The 27,281-nt window shown below is 39.8% G+C and overlaps 1 protein-coding gene across 1 annotated transcript in view; it reads left to right on the forward strand.

Annotated features, from left to right (window-relative positions):
- Positions 1–9,344: 9,344 nt before the first annotated feature.
- Positions 9,345–27,281, forward strand: part of gmps (guanine monophosphate synthase) — a 31,070-nt gene continuing 13,133 nt past the window's right edge. Inside the window, exons 1-8 of the mRNA XM_036585132.1 lie at positions 9,345–9,602; positions 13,692–13,870; positions 17,985–18,099; positions 21,323–21,420; positions 21,538–21,641; positions 23,024–23,217; positions 25,924–26,089; positions 26,801–26,952. Coding sequence (XP_036441025.1) covers positions 9,576–9,602; positions 13,692–13,870; positions 17,985–18,099; positions 21,323–21,420; positions 21,538–21,641; positions 23,024–23,217; positions 25,924–26,089; positions 26,801–26,952 — 1,035 coding nt within the window. The 5' untranslated portion in view covers positions 9,345–9,575. The remainder of the gene's footprint in view (positions 9,603–13,691; positions 13,871–17,984; positions 18,100–21,322; positions 21,421–21,537; positions 21,642–23,023; positions 23,218–25,923; positions 26,090–26,800; positions 26,953–27,281) is intronic.

A 27,281-nucleotide genomic window follows, 5' to 3' on the forward strand; every position in this document is an offset into this window, starting at 1 on the left:
ATACATATATACATACACACATCTTCTAAGCCGCTTATCCTTCTGGGTCACTGGGGGGAGCTGGAGCCTATCCCTGCAGTCATTGGGTGGAAGGCGGGATACACCCTGGACAGATCACCAGTCCATCGCAGGGCAGACAGACATACAGACAGACATATACATTCACACACACACACACACCTAGGGGCAATTTAGCCTGTCCAATCAGCCTGACTGCATGTCTTTGGACTGTGGGAGGAAACCGGAGCACCCGGAGGAAACCCACACAGACACGGGGAGAACATGAAAACTCCACACAGAGAACCCAGGCCCTTCTTGCCTTGATACATATACATACACATGTATACATGCATAGCAAGTATGGTAGTTAGAATGTGCCCCAGTGCATCTATAAAGGCATGGTGGGGTGAGTTTGATGTGGAAAAACACAGAGCCCTGACCTCAACCCCATCGAACACCTTTTGGATGATCTATACCAGAGACTGCGAGTCAGGCCCTCTGGTCCAACATCAGTGTCTGACCTCATAAATGCTCTTCTGGATGAATGGGCAAAAATTCCCACAGACACTGCAAAATCTTGTAGAAAGCTTCCCAGAAGAGTGGAAGCTGTTACAGCAGCAAAGGGGGACCAACTCCATATTAATGCCTATGGATTTACAATAGGACGACATAAAAGCTCCTGTAGGTGTGATGTGCAGATGTCCCAATACTTTTGTCCAAAGTGTGTGTGTGTGTGTGTGTGTGTATTCTATTCTCTATTCTATATATACATATATAGATAAACATTCCTGTTGAGCTTGTCATAATACATATACATACATTCATATTTAGGTATAGCAAGTATGGTAGTTAGAATGTGCCCCAGTGCATCTATAAAGGCATGGTGGGGTGAGTTTGATGTGGAAAAACAACTCCATATTAATGCCTATGGATTTAGAATGGGATTCATAAAAGTTCCTGTAGGTGTCATGTGTAGGTGTCCCAATACTTTTGCCCAAAGTATATATATATATTCTATTTTGATAAACATTTTGATTGCTCACATCTCTCCCTGTCTGAGAGGTCAGAGAGTTTCAGAGTTTAAGAGCCTGTGTTCTTGTTCAGTATAATTTCATGAAAATTGCACAAGCAAGAGAACAGAGTCTTGGAAAAAGCTGTTTAGAAGTTGCAATAACAGCTGGGGATACATGGCAGTGACTGCTAATGTGGTCAGTATAAAGTCATAGGGCTTGTTCAAACATAAGAATCAATCCTTCTGAACAGAAAACAAATTCAAATTTCTTTGCATGGGCTTTGTGTGTGACTGATCTCTGCCCTCAAGTGGTGGATTTAGAAACTGAATCTGCAATTCTGTACAAGGGAACTCACCTAATATAATGCTGATACATCACTCCTTTCAATCCCCCCTTTTTTTGTTAACAATCGTTTTACTGTCTTTTAACTTGTATGTTGGCATGCTAGTAATCATAAGAACACATAACATCCCCTTTCCCTTCCCAACCCCCGCATATACATATGAGAACATAGCTTCATGAAAACAAGTAGAAAAGAAAAAAAAAGATATAGACATATGTGTGGACTAAATATCGAGATTTCTTTTAAAATGCAAAAACAAATAAATAATAATTCTAGCAAAAGCCTAGTAAGGCCTATGCCTTTGCTAGAAAAAGCCCTAACCCGAACCCTTAGACTGATTGGAGCGCCCTCTTCTTGACTGAGCCCCTTGTACATGAGCGTCTGACAGTGCAAAAGAAATAATATCAAGCGCAGACAAAATCCATTGCCGCCTTGAGTTGGAGTGATGAGGAGTCCATCGATTGACCAACATTTTTTTGCAGGTGTCAAAGTACAGAACAACAGTCATTTCCGCTGAACTTCAATCCCCATTTTTTTTTCTAAGTAGGTAAGTATGGAAAATAGACAATAAAAATGCATTATGACTGTTTTTGGCACATAAAACCACAAAAACATTATAAGTGGACCTCAAGAAAAAAGACTAAACGTTGTTTATACCCTACCATACAAGTGAAATCATCATATAAACAAATCAACCATTACTCATTTGCTTCAAACTACACTGAGGTGTTAAGTCATCTCAAATACACTTGCTAATGAGGTTTCTGATGCTCAGATATGTGAAGACGGGAAGACCAGGACAATTCCCAGTGGGCTGCTATGTGTGTGATCCGCTGAGAGAGTGAGAAATACAGAAATCCATGGTCTTTTTCCTGCTGTAGTCGTGCTGTACACAGTACAATGCATAATAGATCCACTCCCATGCTTAACAGACGGCAAAATGTTCTTTCCTCCAAACATCCCTGCTGAAAATGCTGAATATGGCGATCTTGAGATATTTTAGCTGAGCACCCAGCATGGTCAGGCTGGTTGACCAGAATACCAACATCCAAAACACAACATATTTCTACTAGGATTTGACAGTGTTGTGGGGGTTTTGCTTTGCACATTTGACCAGTTTACCAGCAACTTTACCAGAATTTTTTCTTGGCCTTCCAGGTCTTGTCTTGACTTCAACAGTTCTATTTAAGTTCCATTTTTAAAGGTATTTTGAAAATTTGAGCAGGAAATGTTCAGATATATTTCATAGTCTTCTCTTGCTCTGTAAGAATCAGTTACCTTTAATTTAAGCCATTTAGATTTACCAAAAAAGCTGCTATTTATAATCTCCTACTAATTCATACCCTGGGTACTGTTTGGGCTTTTTACATACTGTACATTTAGTAAAGTCTTCTTAAATATAATGAGTTATTGACATCTAAAAAAGTGAAGAATGTGGTTTAATGTACTACCAAGAGAACTTCCCCACACTCCTTTACCGGAGATAATGAATGACCGTGTGTGGAGAGTGGACAGCCACATGGACTTTGTTTAAAAAAGAAGCTTAAATGCATGTGATTGGGCACGGTGGGCTGGGACATGTGACGAGGGGCACGCTTACACTTAAACACTTTAGCTGAAGCCAAAGGCACCAGTAATGTTCTGCTGTTCTGAACAACTGTTTTCAATGAAACAAAACCAATTTGTATGTTAATAAATGTATAAAATGATTCTAAACATACTAGTCCGGTGTAACTTCATTGGTTCCAAATAATTCGTAGGAGGCTGTAAATAAATTAAGAATTTTTAGCTGAGTCCAGATTATTAACAGAGCTAAAGATGGTCCTGTAATGACAGAGAAAGCTGCATAACATCAAGAAAGTTTAATACTATTATAATAAAAATACATGCTGAAAGTAAACGGTAGCTCACTTAACAGAAATTACTGCATATTTTGTATTTGTCTTTTATTAACTATTTGATGAGCCATCCAATAATACTTTCCAAAGTTATAACGGCATGTTATACAATTATATAGTGTAGAATCTAGATTTAAATCTATATAGTTTAAGTTAGTATTATACAGCGTGATTCAAAAAGATTCATCCGATTTCAAAGCACCATATTTTTACAACTGTGAGGCACCTAGGAACCAATCACAATCCAATTGAAAGAGGGGGTCATAGATTTTCTGACTGTCACTGGAAGATGGCTCCCTTCAGTCTGAGAGGAGATGAGACCCCTGAGCAGAAAGCGTTTTGCGTTCTCCACTTCAATAAGAGTGAATCCATCATAACTGTAATGTGATTTGGTAGTGAACCTCAAACAGCTCAAAGCGTTCGTCGTTGGTTCCACAACACTGGATGATCTCCGAAATCGCACTGAAAGAGCCGTGAGTGCAGCGACACCCGACATGCTCAATCGAGTACGGGATGAGTTTGACTATGGCGTTGATGTTGTCTGTACAGCTGGAGGAGGTTCATACTGAGCAAAATTGCATAATAAACTTTATGCTCATTTAAACCATTTACAGTTTACTGCACTGTTCTGTAATGATTTACAAGTGACATAAATCATTTTGAAATCGGATTAATCTTTTTGAATCACCCTGTATATATAGTAACAGACAGTATTGATATGAAAAGCTTCCATTTTTTAAGAATTTCTACATAAATCAATGGTCAAGATGTGAACAAAGTCATTCAGAGTGGTTTCATGTGAAATGCTGCTTTAGAGAAACGTGCTGAGTCAGAACTGTTCACAGTGGTGGTGATAGGAACCAGACGTCTGAGGAGTTCAATGCTTCTAAAAGCTCCTTTACAGAAAGTTATTACACAAAATTCTTATGAATATGCTGCCTGATGCCTGAAACTTTGTTTTAGGATAGTGTTCAGAAAAGCTTTTGGCCTTAAAAGCATTTTTTTTCATGGTGGAGTGGTAGATGAGGGAGGAGTGAGGCAAAATAGATTATACAGAACATAAAGCGATGGTTTCCTAAGTGGATCGGGCCACAGCTAAAGATGTGCTGTGCTGTCACATGGTGCAGTTGCATTTGGTCAGGAGGAAGGGGCAGAATATGACATGTTACCAAGGCCTGAGACTCGGTCCCTCTCAAACAACAGCTTTTTCCACCATTTTAACACATTTGTTTTAAATTTTGTGGCATGACCTTCATTACAAATCAACGTAATTGATAATAATTTGAAGGGAACTATATGAATTAAACTGCAATTTGCTGAGTATGTCTATTTTTGAGCTTGTTAAGGTATATTTAGGCCAACAGACACTAATTGTGTAATTAGAAAATTCAAAAAACGTGTTGTTCTTCAAGGAGAATTCCACCGGTTTTTTCAAAATTTCTGTGGATTCAGCGGTAGAGATGTAAACAAAGTGCTTTAGAGTGGTTTGATGTGAAATGGTTCATTGTAGAGAAGCTTACAGACTCTTTACAGTGGTGGTGATAGGAACCAGGGGTTGTGGGGTCTACAACACAAATATAGACATTTTATTTACTATCCAAAACCACCAGTGAACCGAATGTGTCTGCTGAGTTTTATATGTAATGCTGATGATGGGAAAACTGTGGTAAAAAAAAGTTTTCTTCCAGGTTTATTTAGCCTTATTACACCCTGCATGTAACTCTCCACCATCACAGTATTTTCAGAGATACATTTTAGGGCAAAAGAGCCTCTCAAAACTATTAATAAACAACATCTCAGGTATAAGGCAGCACATTCATAACCATTTCATGTAATAACTGTCTTTGTGAGAGAGCTTTAAGAGGCATTAAACCCTTCAGATGTCTGGTTCCTATCACCACCACTGTGAACAATTCTGACTCAGTATGTTTCTCTAGAACAGAGCATTTCACAACCAGTCACTCTGAATGGCTCAGTTTACAGCTTAACTATTAAATTGAGCAGAAATTTTAAAAACATCAGTGGAATTCCCCTTTAACTGTACTCACAGATGTGTTAATAACACAAAGGAACCTGTGGTATATGTTTGCTTAGTGTCGTTATCTATTTTCCCACCAGATGGCAGTCTTGCATTTATCTCTATTCTAATTACTTTATTAAGTAAGATACCTTTTTATATTAAGTAAGATACCACTTATTTCTTTAAGATGATTAAAAGAATGTTTCACCCCAGAAATGCTAATTGCTAAACGCATGAAACCTAGTGGGAGCCATTTAGCATTACACAAGAAAGACCAGGCTAATATGTCTCCATAAACCTTTATTCACTAGCAGTGTTGTTTTAGGAAATGGAGCAGAACAAAAGGCTTCCATGTGTACAAAACTGCTCGCTGCTCATACTTTATAAATACTATCTATACTATTTTTCTACAACCCCAATTCCAAAAAAGTTGGGACGCTGTGTAAAATGTGAATAAATGTAAATAAAAACAGAATGCAGTGATTTGTAAATCTCATAGACCCATATTTCATTCACAATAGAACATAGAACACATATCAGATGTTGAAAGTGAGACATTTTATCATTTCATGAAAAACATTAACTCATTTAGAACTTGATGGCAGCAACGCATCTCAAAAAGGTTGGGACAGGGGCATGTTTACCACTGTGTTTCATCAGCTCTTCTTTTAACAACACTCTGTAAGCGTTTGGGAACTGAGGAGACACTGCTGTAGTTTTGAAGGTGAAATGTTCTCCTGCTCTTGTTTGATACAGGATTTCAGCTGCTCAACAGTTTGGAGTCTCATTTGTTGTATTTTTTATGCACAATGCACAATGTTTTCAGTGGTGACATGGGGTGTGGACTGCAGGCAGGCCAGTTTAGCACCATGAACTCTTAATACGGAGCAATGCTGTTGTAATACATGCAGAATGTGGTTTTACATTGTCCTGCTGAAATAATCAAGGCCTTCCCTGAAAAAGACGTTGTCTGAATGGCAGCATCTGTTGCCAAAACATGTATATATCATTCAGCATTAACGGTGCCTTCACAGATGTGTACGTCACCCATGCCATGTGCACTAATGCACCCCTATACCATCATGAATACTGGCATTTGAACTTTGCACTGATAACAAGCTGAGTGGTCTTTAGCCCTGGAGGACACAGCTCAACAAATGCACAGGACACTTTTCCACTTCCGCTCAGTCCATTGTAAATGAGCACAGGCCCAGAGAAGGTGGCAGTGTTTCTGGATCCTGTTTATATGTGGTTTCTTCTTTGCATTTCAGAGTTTTAAACTTGCATTTGTGGGATGCAGCGACAAGCTGTTTTCACAGACAGTATTTTTCGCAAGTGTTTCTGAGCCCATGCAGTGATTCCCTCTACAGAATCATATCTGTTTTTAATGCAGTGCCGCCTGAGGGCCCAAAGATCACGGCCAGCAAATACTGGTTTTTAGTCTTGTCCCTTGCATACTGAGATTTCTCCAGGTTCTCTGAATCTTTTAATGTTATTGTGTACTGTACATGATGAAAAGCAAAAGGGTGAACCCCTCCACATCTTTACTTTCTGAAAGACTCCGCCTCTCTGAGATGCTCTTTTATACCCAATCATGTTACTGACCTGTTGCTAATTAACCACCAGATGTTTTAGGATTAGGCCTAACCCTAACCCTAACCTTAGCATTACACAACTTTACCAGCCTTTTGTTGCCCCCTGTCCCAACTTTTTTGGAACGTGTTTACATTTACATTTACAGCATTTAGCAGACGCTCTTATCCAGAGCGACTTACAAAAAGTGCTTTGTCTATCCAGAGAAAGTATCTTTGCATCTTCCACATCGTGGGACTATTAAAGGATTATTTTATCTTATCTTGTTGGCATCAAATTCAAAATGTACAAATATTTTTCAAAAACCAATAAAATTCCTCAGTTTCAACATTTGATATGTTGTCTTTGTATTATTTCCAATGAAATATAGGGTTTAAATGATTTACCCATAATTGCATTTTGCTTTTATTTACATTTTGCACAGCGTCCCAACTTTTTTGAAAATGGGGTTGTAATTTGAACCCCTGTGTAGCTGAATGCAGTGCTGCAACCAAAAGTAACTGTTAAAAAGCTACTTATTATTATTTTATTGTTGTTATTGATTAATTATTTAATGTATTAATTAATCTGTAAGTGACTAGATAAAAGAGAAACACAAAGGGGAACTCAAAATTGTTCAAAATTTCTGCATAATTAAATAGATAGCATGTCAACGGAGTTGTTCACACTGGTTTGAGGTAAAAAAAAAATGCTTCCATCTTGAGAAACTTACCAAGTCAAAATTGTTCACAGTGGTGGTGATAGGAACCAGACGTCCCGAGTGTTTATTGCCACTAAAAGCTCAATGTCAGAAAGTTATTACATTATTATTATTATTAAGCTGTGATAAAGTTTTGGCTCAAACACGTATTTTCATAATTTTGATTTAATCTATTCGCAGTGGAGAGACTCATGCAGGGTGTAGTAAGGCTTATTTTATATTTTAGTTTACCATCATCAACATTACTTATAAAAACGCATGAAGACACGTGTGGGTTCACTGGTGGTTCTGGACAGCAAATAAAATGCCTATATTTGTGTTGTAGACATTGGGACCCCTGGTTCCTATCACCACCACTGTAAAGAAATCTGAGTCTGTAAATTTCTCTACAATGAACCATTTCACATCAAACCACTCGGAATGACTCTGTTTACATCTCAACCACAGAATCTTGCAGAAATTTTGAAAAATCGGTGGAATTCTCCTTGAAGAACAACACGTTTTTTGAAATTTCTAATTACACATTCAGTGTCTGTTGACCCAAATATACCTTAACAAACTCAAAAATAGACATACTCAACAAATTGCAGTGTAATTCATATAGTTCCCTTCAAATTATTATCAATTACATTGATTTGTAATGAAGGTCCACAATGAATTATGCAGAAATTTTGAAACATCGGTGGAATTCTACAAAAACATCTGGTGGTTAATTGGCAACAGGTCAGTAACATGACTGGGTATAAAAAGAGCATCTCAGAGAGGCTGAGTCTTTCAGAAATAATGATGAGGAGGGGCTCCCCACTCTGTGAAAGACTGCATGATCAAAATAGTGCAAGAATTCAAGAAGAACGTTTCTCAATGCAAAATAGCAAAGAACTTGTGCTTTTCATCATCTACGGTACAGAATATCATTGAAAGATTAGAGAATCTGGAGAAATCTCTGTATACAAGGGTCAAGGCCAAAAACCAGTATTTGCTGGCTGTGATCTTTGGACCCTCAGGCAGCACTGCATTAAAAACAGGCAGGATTCTGTAGAGGGAATCACGGCATGGGCTCAGAAACACTTCTGAAAAACACTGTGAAAACAGTTCGTCGCTGCATCCACAAATGCAAGTTAAAACTCTTAAACCAGATATAAACCGGATCCAGAAATGCTGCCACCTTCTCTGGGCCTGAGCTCATTTAAAATGGACTGAGGGGAAGTGGAAAAGAGTTCTGTGGCCCAACAAATCAACATTTGAAATTCTTTTTGGAAATCATGGACACTGTGTCCTCCGGGCTAAAGATCACAGATCAGCTTGTTATCAGTGCACAGTTCAACAAATTGAACTGCCACACAAATTGCAGTGTAATTCATATAGTTCAAATTATTATCAATTACATTGATTTGTAATGAAGGCCCACAATGAATTATGCAGAAATTCCTCTGCAATTATGTACATCTTCAGGCTAATAATTCCTTTTTTCAAGCAAAAAAGACAAATATATGAAATGTCAACATCTTTTTGACAGTTAATTCAACTGTTAAAAGCAGTAGTAGTTTTGAGTCACCAATCTGTAAGTGAACAGCCAAAAGGACCAACCAGACCTTCTGTAACATTAGGCAGAAGCAAAAAGTTAAACATTACACTCACATGCTGAGCTGTAAGACTGAATCAGCCCAGCCTGTGCAGACTTTCTATTTCTGACCCTAGAAAAACTTTTTCTTGGCCGCCAACTCAAAACTCAAAACTCCTCCCTTTTTGACAAATGATCATCAGTGTCTGGTCTGATCTCGGGAAAAAAAACACTGAGTAGTTACAACTGCGGGCAACAGGCGAGCTGCTCACAGCGTAGGAAGGAGAAACATCATCCATATCAGACTAAAACCAGACTGTGGCCAGACTAAGACCAGCCTCAGATCACACTGAGATCAGACTCTCTCTCTCTCAGCAGCAGCCAGTACTGAACCCAGAGAGGAGCTGGTGAACACGGAGCAGTCAGTCCGCTTCTCTTCAGGCACTCATGGCGCTGTGTAACGGGGATACCAAGGTCAGTAAGCCTCACACACTGACATGCGAAACCGTAGATGTTATAAAACAGCGCTACCCAGTCAGCCTTTGACGGTTTGAGCACTGGTAGTGGCCCAGGCTGCTGATCCAGCCGGCCCGGTTAGTCAAGGTAACGCCAGCCGGCTACGGCCTGCCTGTCTCGGCTTAAAACTTGGTGCACGGTCGCGCCCGGTGGAGCTAGCTAGCTAACAAATGTGCACCCTTTGCCGCTTCGTTGAAACACGTTTAGGACACCAGAAGTCTAACGTTTTAAACGCCTACACTTGTAGCTACCCGTTCGCTTAATTTTGGCAGGTGTCTTGGACTTAAAAGTGCAGTTTTGGTGAGCTAAACTGTGAGGCTAGCTGAGCTAACGCTGCTAGCGTAGCGGTGTATGAGGCTAATGCTATGGCGCTAACTGGAAGGCAGTGAAGTTGGGATAAATTCGCAAGTTCTTCTCACCGAAACGCGCTAACATCTTAATGTAATAGCAAAAATAAGAGTGTCCAGTGTGGCCGTTGAGGATTTCCCTGTCTAGGTCAAACGTGGTTAAACCTTAAGTGCCTAAAGTGTGCTTCTTGTTGTTGCCAGCAACACGCTGCCTGACCCCGGGCTACGAAGCTCAAGTCAGCTTCTTGTTCGAATTCCGCCGTTCCACCTTAAATGGTGCAGCAGTAACGTTCTGCACTCAAGCGCTGGAATGTAACTGCTGCACCATTTAAGGTGGAACGGTGAAATCGAACAAGGAGCTGGCGGAATAGGAAGCCAACTTCAGCCTCGTCCCCAGGCTCAGGACTAAGATCTGGCACAGGCCGTTGCGATTTGAATGATTACATTTATTTTTCCACTCGCAGAAAATATATTTCTGCATGTTTGTTATTAGATATGTGGCGGTTTTAGGGCGGTAGACGGTATCAGGCTTGTGAAGTTTTCATAAAAAAAAAAGTTTAATCCGCTAACCACGTGGGGAGTGTTTCCACTCCACGGATCATACTAGCTAAAGCCTGTAGTGGCACGTTTAAAGGGGAGTTCCACCAGTTTTCCAAAATTTCTGTGTAATCCAATCATTATGATGCAAACAGAGTCCATCCAGAGTGGTTTGGTGTGAAATGGTTCAGTGTAGAGACTCTTCACAGTGGTGGTGATGGGAGCCAGGGGTCGAGATATCTACAACAAAAATAAAGCCATTTTGTTTACTATCCAAACCCCCAGTGAACCTACACATACATCTAATGTTGATGATGGTACAATCATAATAAATAGGGAAAACGTTTCTTTGGGGACTATTTTGCAGCACAATGCCCTAAAAGTATCCCTCCGCCATGAATTTAAGTGATTTAAAAATATGTAATAGGCCAAAACCTTTTCAAAACCACCTCAAAACTACGTCTCAGGCCCGATATTCTTAAACATTTAAGGTAGTAACTTTTTGTGAGGGAGGTTTTAATGGCATTAAACGCTTGGGACGTCTGGTTCCTATCACCACCACTGTGAACAGTTCTGTCTTTGTAAGTTTCTCTAGAATGGAGCATTTCACGCCAAACCACTCTGAATGACTTTGTTTACTTCTTAACTTTAATGACAATTAAATCATTATGAGTGAACCTTCGGAGATCCTCAAGATGGGACTTCTGCATAACTTGGTTGTTGAGATGTAAACAAAGCCGTGTGGTTTGATGTGAAATGCTACGTTCTTGAGAAACTGGCCGACTCAGATTCCTTTACGGTGGTGGTGATAGGAAGGTTAAGGCCTACAAAGCAAGACATTTTATTCACTGTACAAAATTACTTCTTCTGAGTTTGTTAAATGATTTTAAATCTGAAAAAGTTTTCTTTGGGGGCTACTTTGCTTTAGGGTTCCCTTTATGTGCCTCTCCGCCAAATAATGGATTTAAAAAAATACATTTTAGGTGATGTTAAAACTATCATAACATAAAGCCGTATTTATATATAAACGTATTTATAACTGTTTCATGCAATAACTTTCTGCGAGGGAGCTTTTAGAGACATTAAACTCTTCAGACGTCTGGTTCCCATCACCACCACTGTGAACAGCTCTGTTGTTTACATTTTAACCTTTTAATTATGCAGAAATTTGGGAATATCAGTATAGTTCCCCTTCCACCAACACCTACTCCTGCACAGCTGTGTAGGTCCTAGTATTTATGGAGCAGCTTAATGTTGATGTAAGTAAGTCATGTAAAAATGCATAGTAATGACTGGATCGACCTGAAAGTGCAAATATGGAAAAGAGGAAAAAAATGCCTTGGTTATTAAATACGTGACTGTGACCCAGAGCCATGAACTACACGCTTTCCTGTTGTATTCAAACTCTGAATAGACCTTTTCATTGAAATCCAGACATGAAATCTGGAAAGTAGGGGTTGGACTCAGTTCTAGCACTTGACCTGAACCCTGCTGTTCTCAAATTAGTTCTTAAGCATATAACGATAGGACTGCCTAATATACCTTCCCCCCGGCCTTTAGTGCATTAAAACTCGGAAAAATAATGACTGAATTGAGTTGTCTTAGTGACATGGTAGTGTTCATGTAAATAGCATGAGTTAAAACTTTTTTATTCTTTTTATTACATGATGAGCATAAAGCAACTTATTCTCATCTCAATGGGGAAAAAGGTCTAGCAGATTAGTGGATTGAGTCTGTTTAGAGTGCGTAAGAACTAAAAAGTAATGCGTAAGTCATTAAGGCCAGTCAGAATCATTGCATAATCGCATTTATTTCAGTTGGTCACGATGTATTTAAGCTGGCTGCAATTATTTTCCACAGTAGTTAGATTTCAGTCATATTGTGCTGCAACAAACAATCTGTGAATTGGGTGCAACTGCGTTGAAGAATATGTATAAATATAAAAGAAGCAGTGAAGAGGGCTGGGCAGTATGACAGTGTGTGTTATGATAAATCATGTCACAATACAACATAATGTGCTTTTCTGAACATATTTTGCATGGTGTCAGTACTTGTAGAACACTGGTTAACTGCCCGTTTCGTTATAAAGAGAGTAAATTTAGTCTCGTTTAACTGGATTTCATGCAGTGCAGTGTGTGAAATATTGAATAAAAATTGTTCGTTGTGTTTTAAATGTAGCACTGCTAGTTTTTTTCCTCTGCTCTAACCGCCCAGGTGTCTGTACAAATAAATATCGTGATGTATCGTGTGTCATAAAAGTATCTCAAGATTATATCTTTGCCGTGTCGCCCATCTACGCCGGTCAGGCATAACATTATGACCACTTCCTTGTTTCTACGCTCGCTGTCCATTTTATCAGCTCCACTTACTATATAGGTGCACTTTGTAGTTCTACAGTTACAGACTGTAGTCCATCTGTTTCTCTGATACTTTGTTAGCCCCCTTTTACCCTGTTCTTCAGTGGTCAGGACCCCCATGGACCCTCACAGAGCAGGTACTGTTTGGGTGGTGGATCATTCTCAGCACTGCAGTAACACTGACACGGTGGAGGTGGTGTGTTAGTGTGCGTTGTGCTGATCTGAGTGGATCAGACACAGCAAAACATTCGTAGTGAGCGTGAGAAACACGCATGCGTGATGACGTCACCAACCAGTCGACTATTGAATTAGTTGCCAGGTAATTTGCTCGTCGATTTTAGTCGACTAAGTCGAATAATCGTTGTACCCCTGTCATGAACTATTGTATTTTTGCCATGTGAGCCACTCCACGTCAGAGATACTATATATCCAACCATAAAGGGCCATGTGTGGCATATATAACAGGGAACACACTGTAACCCCTCGATCTAGAAGGACCGCATGCTTGCCATAGTGAGGCTGTGAAGACTGATTCTAGTGTCCACAGGGTCTGCGTCGAGCATAGCTGTGGTCAGGCCTATTTCATAGTTGGGTTTATGCCTGCCATGAGGCCAGGATCACCTATCTGATCTCCCCATGTCTGCATTTGTGTTAAACCAGAAGAGGCATGTCCGTGTAGACTGTGGTCAAGCGGTCATGCTCTTCTCGTGCGGCTCACGTGTTTCTTAATTTCATCACGAGGCTTAATGGATGTCAGTTCTTCCTGCTTAACCCGTACAGATTGACAGTTTCTTTTCTTCTTGCAGCTGGACATCAGTGGCGAACCTAAAGATGCACTGTGTGATTATGAGGGGGCCGTGGTCATCCTTGACGCCGGGGCACAGTATGGGAAGGTGATTGACCGGCGAGTGCGAGAGCTGTTTGTCCAGTCGGAGATCCTGCCACTAGAGACCCCAGCCTTCGCCATCAGAGAACAGGGCTTCAGGTGAGGCGAGATATACCTCACGGGGCAGTTTGTCCACTCTGCGGCAGACTTAGCAGTGTCCCCAAACTCTTAAAATAATTATTTTTAGGGTTGTAGCGAATGTATTTATGAAGCCAGTGTCCCGCTGCATTGTTTTATCGGCCTGGTGATGGTCAGCACTGGTGGGTATTAGCATTGCATCTAAAAAAGAGCAGGAGAACCTGCACGCATGTTGCGCAAAACCAACCATCAGTCAAATGGTCCTTTGCTCTTAGAGCTGTGGTGATATCTTGGTATCATTTAGAGGTGCAGCTGTTTAGACTCCGCTCCTATCTGCTTATATTAGAGCTTGAATTTAAGGAGATAACGACGAGGCTGAAGTTTGCTTTCCTGTTCTCCAGCTTCTCATTCGAATACTCTGTTCCACCTTAAATGATGCAGCAATTACATATTGGCACCTGTACTATTAAGGTGGAATGGAAAATTTTAATAAGAAGCCAACTTCAGCTTTGTGTGATTAATATTGGTTTAATCACCTTAACAAGTCTAAATGCTTTTCCTGCTGCTCTGGATCGCTAGCTGGCATTTTCTCCACCTCATTTATTTGGAGAATAAGCAACAGTGAGTTGGCCAGCGAGCCGTTCATCTGGAGCAGAAAGAAACGTATTAAGACGTGTTTAAACAGTCTCAGCGACCTGGATAGGGTTGCCAGATTGGGTAGGATCCCTAGGAATAGTATTTTATGTTACATGCTGTGACAATAATTGTTTGTCCGTGATGTTTTTCCATTGTCTTGTGTTTCATAAATAATGATAATAATAAAATAATAATAATAATAATAATATGATTACATAAGAAAATTGTAGTAAAGCACATCTGAGCTTTCTTTATTCTTATCTGTTCTCTCTTTTTATACATATATATATATATATATATATACACACACACACACACCAGTTGTCAGCAAGTAAGCAGTTCTATTTTAGTTTAATTAACAACTCAGTGCTTATTGGTGGGGTATAAGCTTCTATTACTCGGCTTCATAGCCTGGGTAATAGAAGCTAACTTCGGGCACCAAACATGGTTGATTCCTTACAGTTGGAGTAGGAAATAGTTTGTCACAAACTATTGCTTTAAGAGCCAGATTTACCAAAGGCTTTAAAGGGCACGTATGTTTGAGTGGGTTTATGTACCAAAAACAGCCATTCATTTCTACCTGACCCTCCTTAAACCTCTGTTTATCCCTTAGAATTAAACAGACTGTTTTTGTTACCGTGCCTTTAAGGCTCATCTGTGTATCATTGAATATGCCTTCCAGGCGGAAACACTCCTAACTTCAACTTAAACGGACAAAGAGACTAGACTGATGTGTGATTAATACGTGGGTGTATGTAAATGTGTTTGTTTTTGTGACCTCACAAAGTATGAATAATTCAAAACAGGCTGTTTTGGCAGCTTGGCTTCCAGATATGGACTTTTTAAAACATCCACTTCTTATTAAAGTGAAGGGACCCCAGTTATCGGTGATATGAGCCCTTTAATGCTGATTTTTGAACATGACCAGTTTATTGAACATCACAATTTGTTTACTCACTTCGCTCCTCTCTTTTAAAGCCCCGTAAAAGGGTCCCATAAAAAACTCGCACAGTGCTTTGAGTTCTGCCTTGTTCTCCACTCATTTAGCTGATCACAGAGCAGTTCACTGGGAGAACTTTTGGCTGATTTTAAAGAGTAAATTCCCTGGCTCCTTTTCCTTTTCTCACAAGACTCCCTGTGCCTTCCTTTGAAATGCTTTCTGGACCGTTCTTTCGCCCGTCGGACGTCACTGTTTCTCTTTCAATTCCTGCCCTGCTTATCGCGCCTTTCCCAGCCAGCCCACGCATTCGCTGGCCAGAGTGGCACAGCACCTTAGAGCACAATAGGAGTCTTGCTGAGACACAGACACACACGCTCAACAACATGCAGCGAATATATTGTTACCACATACTGTGTGAGCAAATGTGTGAATTTGATTTGTCTCTCCTGGCCTCTCTGTGGGGACATAAGGAGAAATGAACATGTTGAATTCACTGTGCTTTTTCATTCTGGACCAGAGATGCTGGATACATGCGGTCCTGTGGGAGTTCAGTTGAATAAACAGGGAGGCTTCCTGTTTGTTTATTGCTTCGTGAAGAAGATGAAACCTACTTAAGGCCGTGCTACGCTGTCTGAAGCTGTATAAATAGCAATTTTATCGTACTGTGATTTAGCGGGGATGCTAAAGCAGTCAGTTTAGAGTACGGAGAGCACTGAGCAGAGTCACTTCAGGACAAACTGTGAGATTTCTCTCTGCATAATTATAGTCCTGAAAAGCCAGTTTTGTTTGCATCAGTATTTTAGTCTGCTTTGTTATGAAGGGGGAAAGTTTTCTGAACGAGTTTGAATTCAGTGTTACAGCGGATAACATGCTGGCATTCTTCATGATTTATTCAGTTCAGGTCAGTTTTATTTATATAGCACTTTCTACGGTAGACATTGGCTGTGTTTACATGCAAAGATTTTTGCCAGTCTCATTGAATATATGCCGATTATAGATTAAGACTGAGGTGTTTATCTGCTCACTCGACTCAACAATCTGATTAAAATCTTCGTTTACATGCTCACTACAAGTAATCCGATCCAAAGTGACGCGCATGCGTGGAGATCCACTTAGAGTAAACGTTACCTTGACAGCGAGCATCACGTGAGTCCAGTCAGAGTGAGATGAGCAGCAGTGAGCAGTGATTGTGTTTTTAATCACTTTAAAATGATGTCAGACTCAGGAAAACGTCCTTCACATGTCCTTATTAAAGAAGGCCGAGAGGAAGACGTCGTGTTCTGAGACACATAAGCTGGACGTCCGTCCCACGGCCGTCTTTTAAAGATCAGAGCATAAACTTCGTCTCCTCTGCAGACCAGTTTCTGCTCCGCCATGTTGAACGGTCTAAACTTTCACTATGACGTGACGAACATGATCAGAACAGACTTAAACTTTCAGATTGAAAATGTAATCGGATACAAGTAGGGCTGGGCGATAAAACAATAACGCTAATTATCGCGATATAACTTTCCTCGATAGAGCGATAATAAATGTTTGATATAATACACCATTCTCACACTTATATGTTTTAGCGACAGCCGTGGCGTTTTCTGCTGCAAGGAAAGCGACACTACTCTGCTTTCACCATGAGAGGGCGCACTTCTGAGTTTTTCTACATGACTGGGGGGCAAAGAGTAAAAGAAGTCGCCGAATATACCTTAGCAACGTCTGAAACGTGGCGTTATGTATTCCCCGTTTGAGTGGAGCGACCGGTGATCAGTTCTCCTGTGACCAAGTGTGAGTGACGAGATAAATGGCGTAACTACACTGACCTACAGTGAACTCACCTCTTTCCTTACATCCTAACAAGCTTTAGCAGCGTTAAATCACGTCTGATCCTCGCAACTACAGCACTGTTACAGCTCAGTCAAAACTGAAATATACCCACGAGCATAAGAGGTTAAAGTGAGCGCATTTTAACCTCTTATTCTCCAGGGTATATTTTGGTTTTTCCATCTGAATTTACATGACCAAATCGTAAGGCAGATTATTTCACTGCATCAAATGTATGTAATTTTAATTTTATTTATTTATTTATTTATTTTATTTTATCATGTATTTTATGCTCATACACATTGCTATGCTTACAATTGACTGCTGAAAGCCAAACATCTTAGACGCTCTTTGTATTTTTTTATAAACATAATTTTTACAGAGCAGATCACTGAAGAGACGCCATCTGTTTATAGTTTATAGCCCAGATTTGTGGAAAAATGGGTCGACTTTCAGTAGAAACAAAAAAATGAGTTCAGCTTCTTTTATTATAAGGGTTTAAAATTACATCACCCATCTATTAGACTGGAAAGAAGACAGTTACAGCCTCATATGACCCCCACCTTTTGAATGTAGCTTATGAAATATGAAAGTTATGAAGAATATGACGAAGCACGTTTTGGGACCACTGGTGGTCTCAAGGAGTTGAAGAGGTTAAAGGTATCAAATGTCCTGGATGTATTGGACGGTCCAGGGTTTGGCGTGTACTTTACACTGTGTTAAAACATGCACATCTGTTCTCAGGGCCATCATCATATCTGGCGGTCCTAACTCAGTCTACGCAGAGGATGCGCCCTGGTTTGACCCCGCCATATTCACCATCGGAAAACCTGTCTTGGGAATCTGCTATGGCATGCAGGTGAGGAGGAGCTTTAACGTCTTGAGGTAGCGGGTCCTTCAGTAGATACGCAGGAGTTAGATCTTACTGATTAGTTCACAGCATCATGAAAATCAAATCATGAAATTTGAGATATTTTCATGATGTCTTTACAAACCCAGTTCCAGTAAAGAAAAAGATGGGACAGCGTGAGACATGCTAATAAAAACCAAAAGCTATTATTAGTGAAATCTATGTGAAATCTGTGTCTATGGGTGGGCAATATGGCAAAAATATTATATCATGATTCCTCAAGACATTTTCACAATGCTCGGTACGCATTGATATTTAGTAGTTTGGAGATTTGGTAAGTTGGAACAGACAAAATAGAACCTGTAGTACTAATAATATATTGATGATAATACTGATAATAAAAATAAAAGTAATAATAATAATGGATTTTTATTCGGTCTAATTTAGTCTGATTTATTGTATTTAATCCAGTTAAACAGGTCTAATTATGATCACTTTGCAAAGAAACGTTAGTGGTCTTAAGTGCTGATGATATCAGCGATATGCTTAGAAAAGGGTATTGTCACATAATTAATCACAATAATGATAAAACATCGTCATATCGCCTAGCTTTAATTTGACGGCCTGTGTTAAACTGAAAACAGCATAAGAACACAATGTTTTATGTTTTACCTTATGAATGTAATTTTTTTGTAAATATGCGCTCGTTCCAAATTTATTGCCTGCAACACGTTCCAGAAAAGTTAGGACAGGAGTATGTTTACCACGGTTACATCACCTTTCCTTTTAACAATTCTTATTGTTTGGGGACCGAAAGCGGAATTTTTTGCTACTCTTTTGTTATAGAAGTCAGGGTTACAGTTGAACGCTGGAGGCAGGCCATTCGAGCACCCGCTCTCTCTGATTATGCACCCATTGCTGTGGTGATGTGTAGAATGTTTTTTGCCGTCATGCTGAAGTAAACATGGACGTCTCTGAAAAAGACAGCGTCTAAAAGGCAGCATGTGTTGCATTAATGGTGATTTCTCGGAAGCACAAGTTACACACTAATACCCTCCATACCATTGGTAGACCCTGGCTTTTGAGCTTTATGCTGGTAACAATCTTGTGGTCTAGGGCTGCAACTAACGATTATTTTCGTTGTTGATTAATCTGTTGATTTTTTTTTTTGATTTTTTTTTTTTGGATTAAACGATTAGTTGTTTTGTCTATAAAATGACAGAAAATGGTGAAAAATGTTGATCAGTGTTTTCCAAAGCCCAAGATGGCGTCCTCGAATGTCTTTTGTCCACACCCCAAAGATGTTCAGTTTGGTGTCACAGAGGAGTAAAGGAACCAGAAAATGTTCAAATTTAAGAAGCAGGAATCAGAATTATTAAATTTTTTCTTAAATTAAAAATACTCAAACCAGTGAATTGATTACCAAAGTAGTTGCCAATTATTTTTAATAATCGACAACTAATTGATTAATTGTTGCAGCTCTAGGATGGTCCTTTTCTTTTTTGGTGTGACATCCATTATTTCTTTTTATTAGTCTTTTTGTATTAGAGGGGGAAATATCTGAAATCCGAGTGGTCACTTAGCGTTGGGAGTTTGTTTACTTGTTTGTTTGTTTTTTGTTTTGTGTGCCCTGAATTGCTTTTAGAAACACAAAAAAACACAGGTGTGACTGTGACGTACACAGTAGTGAAATATAGACAATTAAACCACTACACCAGGCTTTATTTTTGCATTTTTTTATGTTTGAAAATAGCCAGAGAAATCATTAAGGCCAAAAAAGGAGTAGGTACTGTAGGTTATTAAAGGAATTTACAATATAATAATCAGTTCTTATATTCGAAAGTCAGTGCAAATAAGAAGAAACACCAAATTCACAATGCAAAAAAGCATTTTTATATCTCTGGTGCACCATTACATTCAGTACAGCAGTGCAGTGTTTCCCACAGATCTGAAACAAACCCAGGAGGAGCACCATGAGGGGATGGGGGAGATTATTTGACGATATGGGTATCAATCAGCAAATGTGTGGGAAACACTGTAGTATCAATTAGGGCTGTGCGATATGACAATATCAGATCGTGAAGGATTATAATGTGTCCACGATACGCCGTCACAGGGAGATTGTTGGATCGTGTTACAATGCCCATCATATCCGCTGCAGTTCTATGCACATACAAGCGATGTGGGTTTCTGTTTTCCCCCATTCAAAGCGCACTATTTGCTAGTCCCTTTCATGCCCACCCTAGAGACACGCAGATAAACCAGTCATAGCGTACCATCATGCCTCGCTTTTTCACAAGCGGGAAGTCGTGAATGGAAACACCGGCGAACAGTTAGTCCCCCCAAAAAAGTCAACATCAGTAATATGGAACTGGTCTGGATTTTCCCAAACTGACGTGACACAAACCATGGTGATTTGCACAGAGAAGGTTCTCACGTCGGACGGCAGCACGACAGACCTTTTCAACCATTTAAAGCAACAACATCCCAAACAGTAAGCTGAGAGTCAAGCACTGAGGAGGTCCACTACACCGCAGCCAGCAGAGGCTAACGTTAACGATACAGCAAGACCAAAACCAACAACGCTAACGCAAGCATTTGAGAGAGGCGCTCCATATGAGAAGACGAGGTGACAGAAGCAATAACATTTTATCTGGCAAAGGATCTGGTTCCTATCAAAACAGTGGAAAACGAGGGGTTCCAAAGACTCCTCAAAGTAGTTGATCCGCGAGTACGAGTTACCCAGCCGCAAATACTTTTCCAACACCGCCTTTCCACGGATGTACACTGAATGTCGTGCCAAGATAGAAAACAAAGTTCAAAACGTTCGAAGTTTTTTTTATTTTTTTATTTATTTATGTATTTTTTTGGGAACAAGAAGTGGTGCTGGCTGTTATGCAGAGTGCACTTTACCTGATTGGTGGTGGTGTTTACCTTTTTAAACCAATGTTAATTTTTTGACGTGCACACAGATTAAAATCTGTTCAAAAAGGTACTTTGGCTCTGGTACTTTTGGTCTGTTGTTATTTTCTTATTTCTTACTATATTTTTAAGTGGGGAGATTAGTTTGGTTGTACTGTTTGGTAACATGAAACCAACATGAAAAAGAATCGTGATAAAATCGTGAAAAAAAAATTGTGAAATGATATTTTTGCCATATCGCCCACGCCTAGTATCAATACCTACAGAGCAGATTCAGTATATCTCACTGCCTGTCTGATGTGTGGAACAGATGATGAATAAAGTGTTCGGCGGCACGGTGCACAGAAAAAGCGTCAGAGAAGATGGTGTGTTCAGCATCGGGATAGACAACTCCTGCTCACTTTTCAGGTGAGTCTCACGTTTAAAATGCAATTACTACACACATTCATTTATTTATTTATTTATTTATTTATTTTGAAGTGTTTTTGAATTACCTGTGAGGTATGTGTTTATATCTGTGTGTAGGGGACTACAGAAAGAGGAGATGGTGCTGTTGACCCATGGTGACAGTGTGGATAAAGTAGCAGACGGATTCAAAGTCGTCGCCCAGTCTGGCAACATTATTGCAGGTAGGAAAAGGAAACATATGCCTGTTTCGCCCTTGGGGTGACTCGTCATTATCATATCTCCCTGCTTGTACCCGTCTGAAGTGTATTGTAGTTGGGTGGCTTGAATCAACCGTGTTAACATTCTGTTCCTGATTTACAAGTTAAACATGAAATTACTTGTCGTTCCTTTTAGCACCATTGAGTTTAGCTTTTAACCAGTGTGAGGATTTAGATTAATTAAGTTTATATGTGGAAAAAATAAAAACGTCAATAAATACCGTTCAGATATTGACTCAGTTATTGAATTGCCTTAAACAGAGATGGCACTGATGAAATAACAGGGTTTAGTATTGAGCCAGTTGCAGAAAATGCTGGAGTGAATCCAATCCTGTAGCAATTCCAGCCTGAAATAGCTCAGGATCACAGTTTTGTTGGCTGTGTGTTTCTTCCTGAAGGCTAGTAGAGTGTTTGAGTCGTTTTAGCATGATAGGCTATTTTTAAAATATTGTAAGTGTTTGAATTACAAATACCTAATATTTGAGCTACGCTTTTAAAGACAACACAAAATAAGTGTCAATATTGGCCGATTATCAACGTTTCATTATCAGTATCAGAAAAGAGACAATGTTATCGTGCCTTCTGTAGCCTTAACATGTGTAGCATCATCCTGCAGGGATTAGTAAGCTTATTAATTTTATTTTTTTTTTTTATTTTTTTGAGTTGAACCCATTTTGCTAAGCTTCACAATCATGAAATTTTAGCTAATTAGTGTGGAAATGACTGATTGAATTGTCCTATTTTTGTTCATTGTATATCTATTACAGTACAGGCTCAAACTGACCTAATTGGCTATTAGGCTACCTTACTTTCCAGCTGTTGATACCTAGTAGCTTCCAACTGATGAGAGAAACAGCTGTAGCTCAAATAAACAAACATTACTCGCTTCTGCCGTCTAAAAGGGGCTGTTAACAAACATAAAAAAACATTCTTCACCGTCAGAAGTTAGAACTTTTGCTGTTCTGGTGAGACCTTTGGTGTGTCTGTAAATGTGTTTTCTACTTCCCTTTATTTACTGTATTTTCCTCAACCTAATGGATTAAAACGATGCTATTTCAAATTCTGTTTGTAGCGATGTAAACATATGATTGTGAAATTTCACAAGTGCAGAAAATACCTGTGTTTAGCTTAAATTATTGCAATTAGTGCAAATCGATTATGTAATAATTGTGATAGGCTTAGCTACTTTGCCCGTTTCTGTGTGTGAAGTGGCCACATTGATTTATTTATAGGTGGTATTTTAACTAAATCAACTGTTTTAGTGCAGAAATTCAAAACTGTGCTGTTCTTTGGCTGAAGTTGGATCCTCTGGCTTTAATGTGTCCTGTCACTCTGTCTGTTTTTAGGCATTGCTAATGAACAGAAGAAGCTCTATGGCACTCAGTTTCACCCTGAAGTGGATCTGACGGAGCGGGGCATGGACATGCTGCGGAACTTCCTGTTCGAGATCGCTGGCTGTACCAGTAACTTCACCGTACAGAACCGCCAGCTAGCCTGCATCCGAGAGATCAGGGAGAAAGTGGACAAGTCCAAAGTGCTGGTGAGATAAAAAGAAAGTGGGCAAAAGTCCAGACAAAATGAAGGAAGGATGGGCGCTGTTTTTAGTAATGTTTTTCTCCGCATCAGTAAGGCCAGAGACATACTTCACACAAGGACACAAACGCAGACGCTTCGCCCTACGCAGACAGGGTTTCGTGCATAGTTACGTTTAAAGATGTTACGCGTGTTTCATAATGCAGTGCAAGCACAAGCTGCATTCTGAGCGTTACAGCAAAGGGCACTATAACGACAGCCAAGCCTGTCCAGGCGTCAGTGTGCTTCCTCAGCTGCCATAGAGGACAAGCAGTTCAGTCCGATGCAGAGATGGTTATCGTATTTTAGGTGTAATTGGGTTAGGCACACAGTTTGCACAGTGGTAATTGGATATAGAGCTGCCCAAATAATTCAAACACTTGAGTATTCGTTAGTTATGTTTAGGGGTGGGAATCTTTAGGCATCTCACAATTCGATTCGATTACGATTGAGAGGGCTGCGATGCGATTATAAAACGATTATCGATGCATCTCGATGCATCTCTATACATGATTTCTATTTTCTTACTGTCTGAGGACTTGGTAGTTTTAAAACAAAGTATTTGTAATGATCCATAATGCATTTACGTCCAATATCTTTTATTAATAAAACAAATGGAAGCGATGTGGCAAGAGAACTGCAGATGAAAGACTGCCGGTCACGTAGCAACGAGGTTTCGCCTGGCTAGTAGCGAACGAAAAAGGAAAAGAGAAAGAGAGAAAGACAGACGAACATTTGGAGATGAACGGACTTATTCGCATTTACAAGCAGCTCGCTTGGTTTCCTGGTAAGTTCAATCTGCAACGAGAGACTGTCAAACACTAAAAAGTTGCAAAGACGAAGTCGCTTCTCTTTCTAATTTTCCTGTTCCACCTTAACTGGTGCCGCAATTACATTCGGTGTCTCAGTCAGAATTTAAGGTGGAACTGGAAAGTTCAGCAAGAAGCTGGCGAGTGAGAACTCATAAAACAGCCGAAAGCTGAGAGACATTTTACAAGAAACTATTTAACTTTTGAGGAAAAGTTTTCTGGCGGAGATGGAAGGAAAGTGGCTATGGCTAAAGCTTAAAGCAGAGTAGAGTAAGTCTGCGTTTTTGTTTATATTGTTTAGTCTATACTAGGACATCATCACATACTGAGACATACTGGACATAAATGTTGTGGCTCCCAAGGTGGTTTGAACCTGGCTTTTAATGCAGAGGGTGCTGGTCGGATTTCTCTCTCACTCCAGTGGTGTTTTTGTTATGTGCAGCCACAGACTGTCCGGGCGCTGCACTTACCCACTTTCAAGTTCCGCCCTGTGCGTTCCGTCAACATTACGTTATAAATTAATTATTTAGAAAATCGATTTTTGACATTTGTGAATCGATTCAGAATCGTCCACGTCTGCATCGCGATGCATCTAAGAATCGATTTTTTCCCGCCCCCCTAGTTACGTTAGTATTTGATTCTGTATTTTGCATTTGGATGCATTATCTTTTATTCCAAGTAGCTTATGCCACAACACACTTCATCAGCAAAGGAGTGGTTATTGTTAATATATGGAAAATGAGTGGTTTAGTGGAATGAATTGTAAATTCATGCTAGGGATCCACATCACCTCACTTCAGACAGCTGCCAACTGCACTGCTTTCCATGTGGCTGAAGCTAAAACGATGCCTAAGAATGAATTAAGAAACACATTAATGAAATAAATAAAAGCAACTTTTTTTTTTTTGAGAACGAGTGTGTGACCACTGGTTTAGACCAGCCCTAGAGAGGGTATAAGCTTCCAGTACTTGTTGGCTATGTTTGCCTTGTAGGTCAAGAGTAAAACCTACCCTTAGAGTCCAGGAATAATTGAAGGGTTTCATGCCAAAACTCATTATAGACCACTTTCAGGAATTTCTTATGTTTGTGGGAGCGGGTTTTACACATACAAGGAATATCAATGCTATATTATGACTAATACCACCTTTTAGAGAAATGAGGGTTTTTCGTTAAACATCAACTATTTTCCCCAAAAACCAAAATCATGAATGGATATGCAGCATTTTCAATGAAAGTCTTCAGTTGTTTATATTTTGCTGTAGTGCTCATATCCTTATAATACATACTCAGAGAAGCCCCAATAGACTGGACCAGGTGTGGGGCAGCTCTGTGGGAGTTTATATTTGTGCGGTGGACCCCAGCAATGTGTGTGGAATCTTATTAGATCTAATGACCTCATTTAAATGCATACAGTTTCAGGCTCAGATCTGATCATTATACGCAGACTAATTCCTCTCATTTCTGAGTAATCCAGGGACTTGAGGCAGAGCTGGGCTGTGTGTGTGTGTGCTCAATTGCATGTGTGTGGTATGAGGGCAAGTAATTAAAAGCTCCAATTAATCTGTGCTCTTTCCTCAAGCTAGGCGATTGCCTCCTTTAGCTTCTGTAAATTGGGCCTTATCTCTAGTGAATATATGGAGGCCTATATTGGATTTAGATCCTTTCGACTGTCCCTCAGCCCCTGACGCCATGCCTCACGTACTGTTTACTGTGTTTTTGACTTTGCTGGGGGTACAGAGGGCAGCCACTCCTGCGACGGCAGTAAATTACACTGTGAATATGTGGTTTTAAACATGTTTCAGAGATGCACTTCAGGTTTTGTTGAGGGATGTCAGTGCTGAGAATTTCTTCAAATCTGTGTGCAGGTGTTGTTGAGCGGTGGTGTGGACTCCACAGTATGCACTGCCCTGCTGAATAAGGCTCTGAACCAGGATCAAGTGATCGCCGTCCACATCGATAACGGCTTCATGAGGAAGAGAGAGAGCCAGAGCGTGGAGGAGGCACTCACCAAACTCGGCATTAAACTTAAGGGTATTGTAACTACCGTTTATTCTAAATCACTAAAAAGCTTTTTATTTATGTCCTTTCAGATTACACTCAATTTAAAAGCTAATTAATAACAGGCTGGACAGAATGGCATGAAAGCAAAACAGTGTCTATTTCCATGTTGCTTGATATTCATAATCATCGATAATTACAGGCTTTTTTTTCAAAATTTCAGTTTGAACTCTAAATAGTAGTTTATACTGGTATAAATAATCTGTTTACTGTGAATAAAGGAAATTAAAGTAAGAATAATTTAAGATATGCCATCATATGCATAAGTTTGGACACCCAGACTTGTTTAAATGACACGTTTTGTTCATTTTCTAAGTGAAAATGAGTTCACACATCTTCTGCAGTGAGTACACTTCACACATTTTATTGCACAATTTATGTTGACTGTTAACATATTTGGAGAAAAAGAGAGAATGTGACCTGTGCAAATGTTATGGCACTTTTAATATGTATATTTTTTCTTTTATGCATATAAATTAGCAGAAAAATTCCATATTTCTTCGAAAAATCAACAAAATGATATTTGACTGAGGGGTGTTCAAACTTTTCCGCACAACTGTAAATAAAAGTCGGCATTTTATCAAAAAATTGTTCAAACACACTTTTTTTGATATAGAAAAAAATGACTGTTTATAGTGGAAAGTAACTTCGAAACTTAGTGATCTCTCGTTCTTCCCTGCATAGTGGTAAACGCGGCGCACACGTTCTACAATGGCACCACGACGCTCCCCATCTCGGAGGAGGACCGGACACCCAGGAAACGCATCAGCAAAACCCTTAACATGACCACCAACCCTGAGGAAAAGAGGAAGATCATCGGCGACACCTTCGTCAAGGTGTGTAGAAGAACTGTGCTTGCATGGTCATTGTGTTTATTGACAGGTGGCTCATATCTGTCTGTTTAGGGGCAGAGGTCACTAATAGGCGGACGACGGTCCGACTCCAGACCCAGACGCTGTCCTATGTGGACCTCGACCTTTAACTGATAAACTATGGAGAATTATTTAATTTCGATGGGGTGGTCCTGTTTTAATCTGCGTAACTTTTCTAGTCATTACAGTGCCGCTTTAGTGGCCGGAGACTCACAGACCAATCGCATACATGTAAATATCATATGCGACTCAGCCAATCAGATTCGTGCGTTACGATGAGCACTGAGACTCGA

The sequence above is a fragment of the Colossoma macropomum genome, unplaced genomic scaffold (assembly GCF_904425465.1).
Source record: "Colossoma macropomum unplaced genomic scaffold, Colossoma_macropomum, whole genome shotgun sequence".
Classification (NCBI taxonomy): Eukaryota; Metazoa; Chordata; class Actinopteri; order Characiformes; family Serrasalmidae; genus Colossoma; species Colossoma macropomum.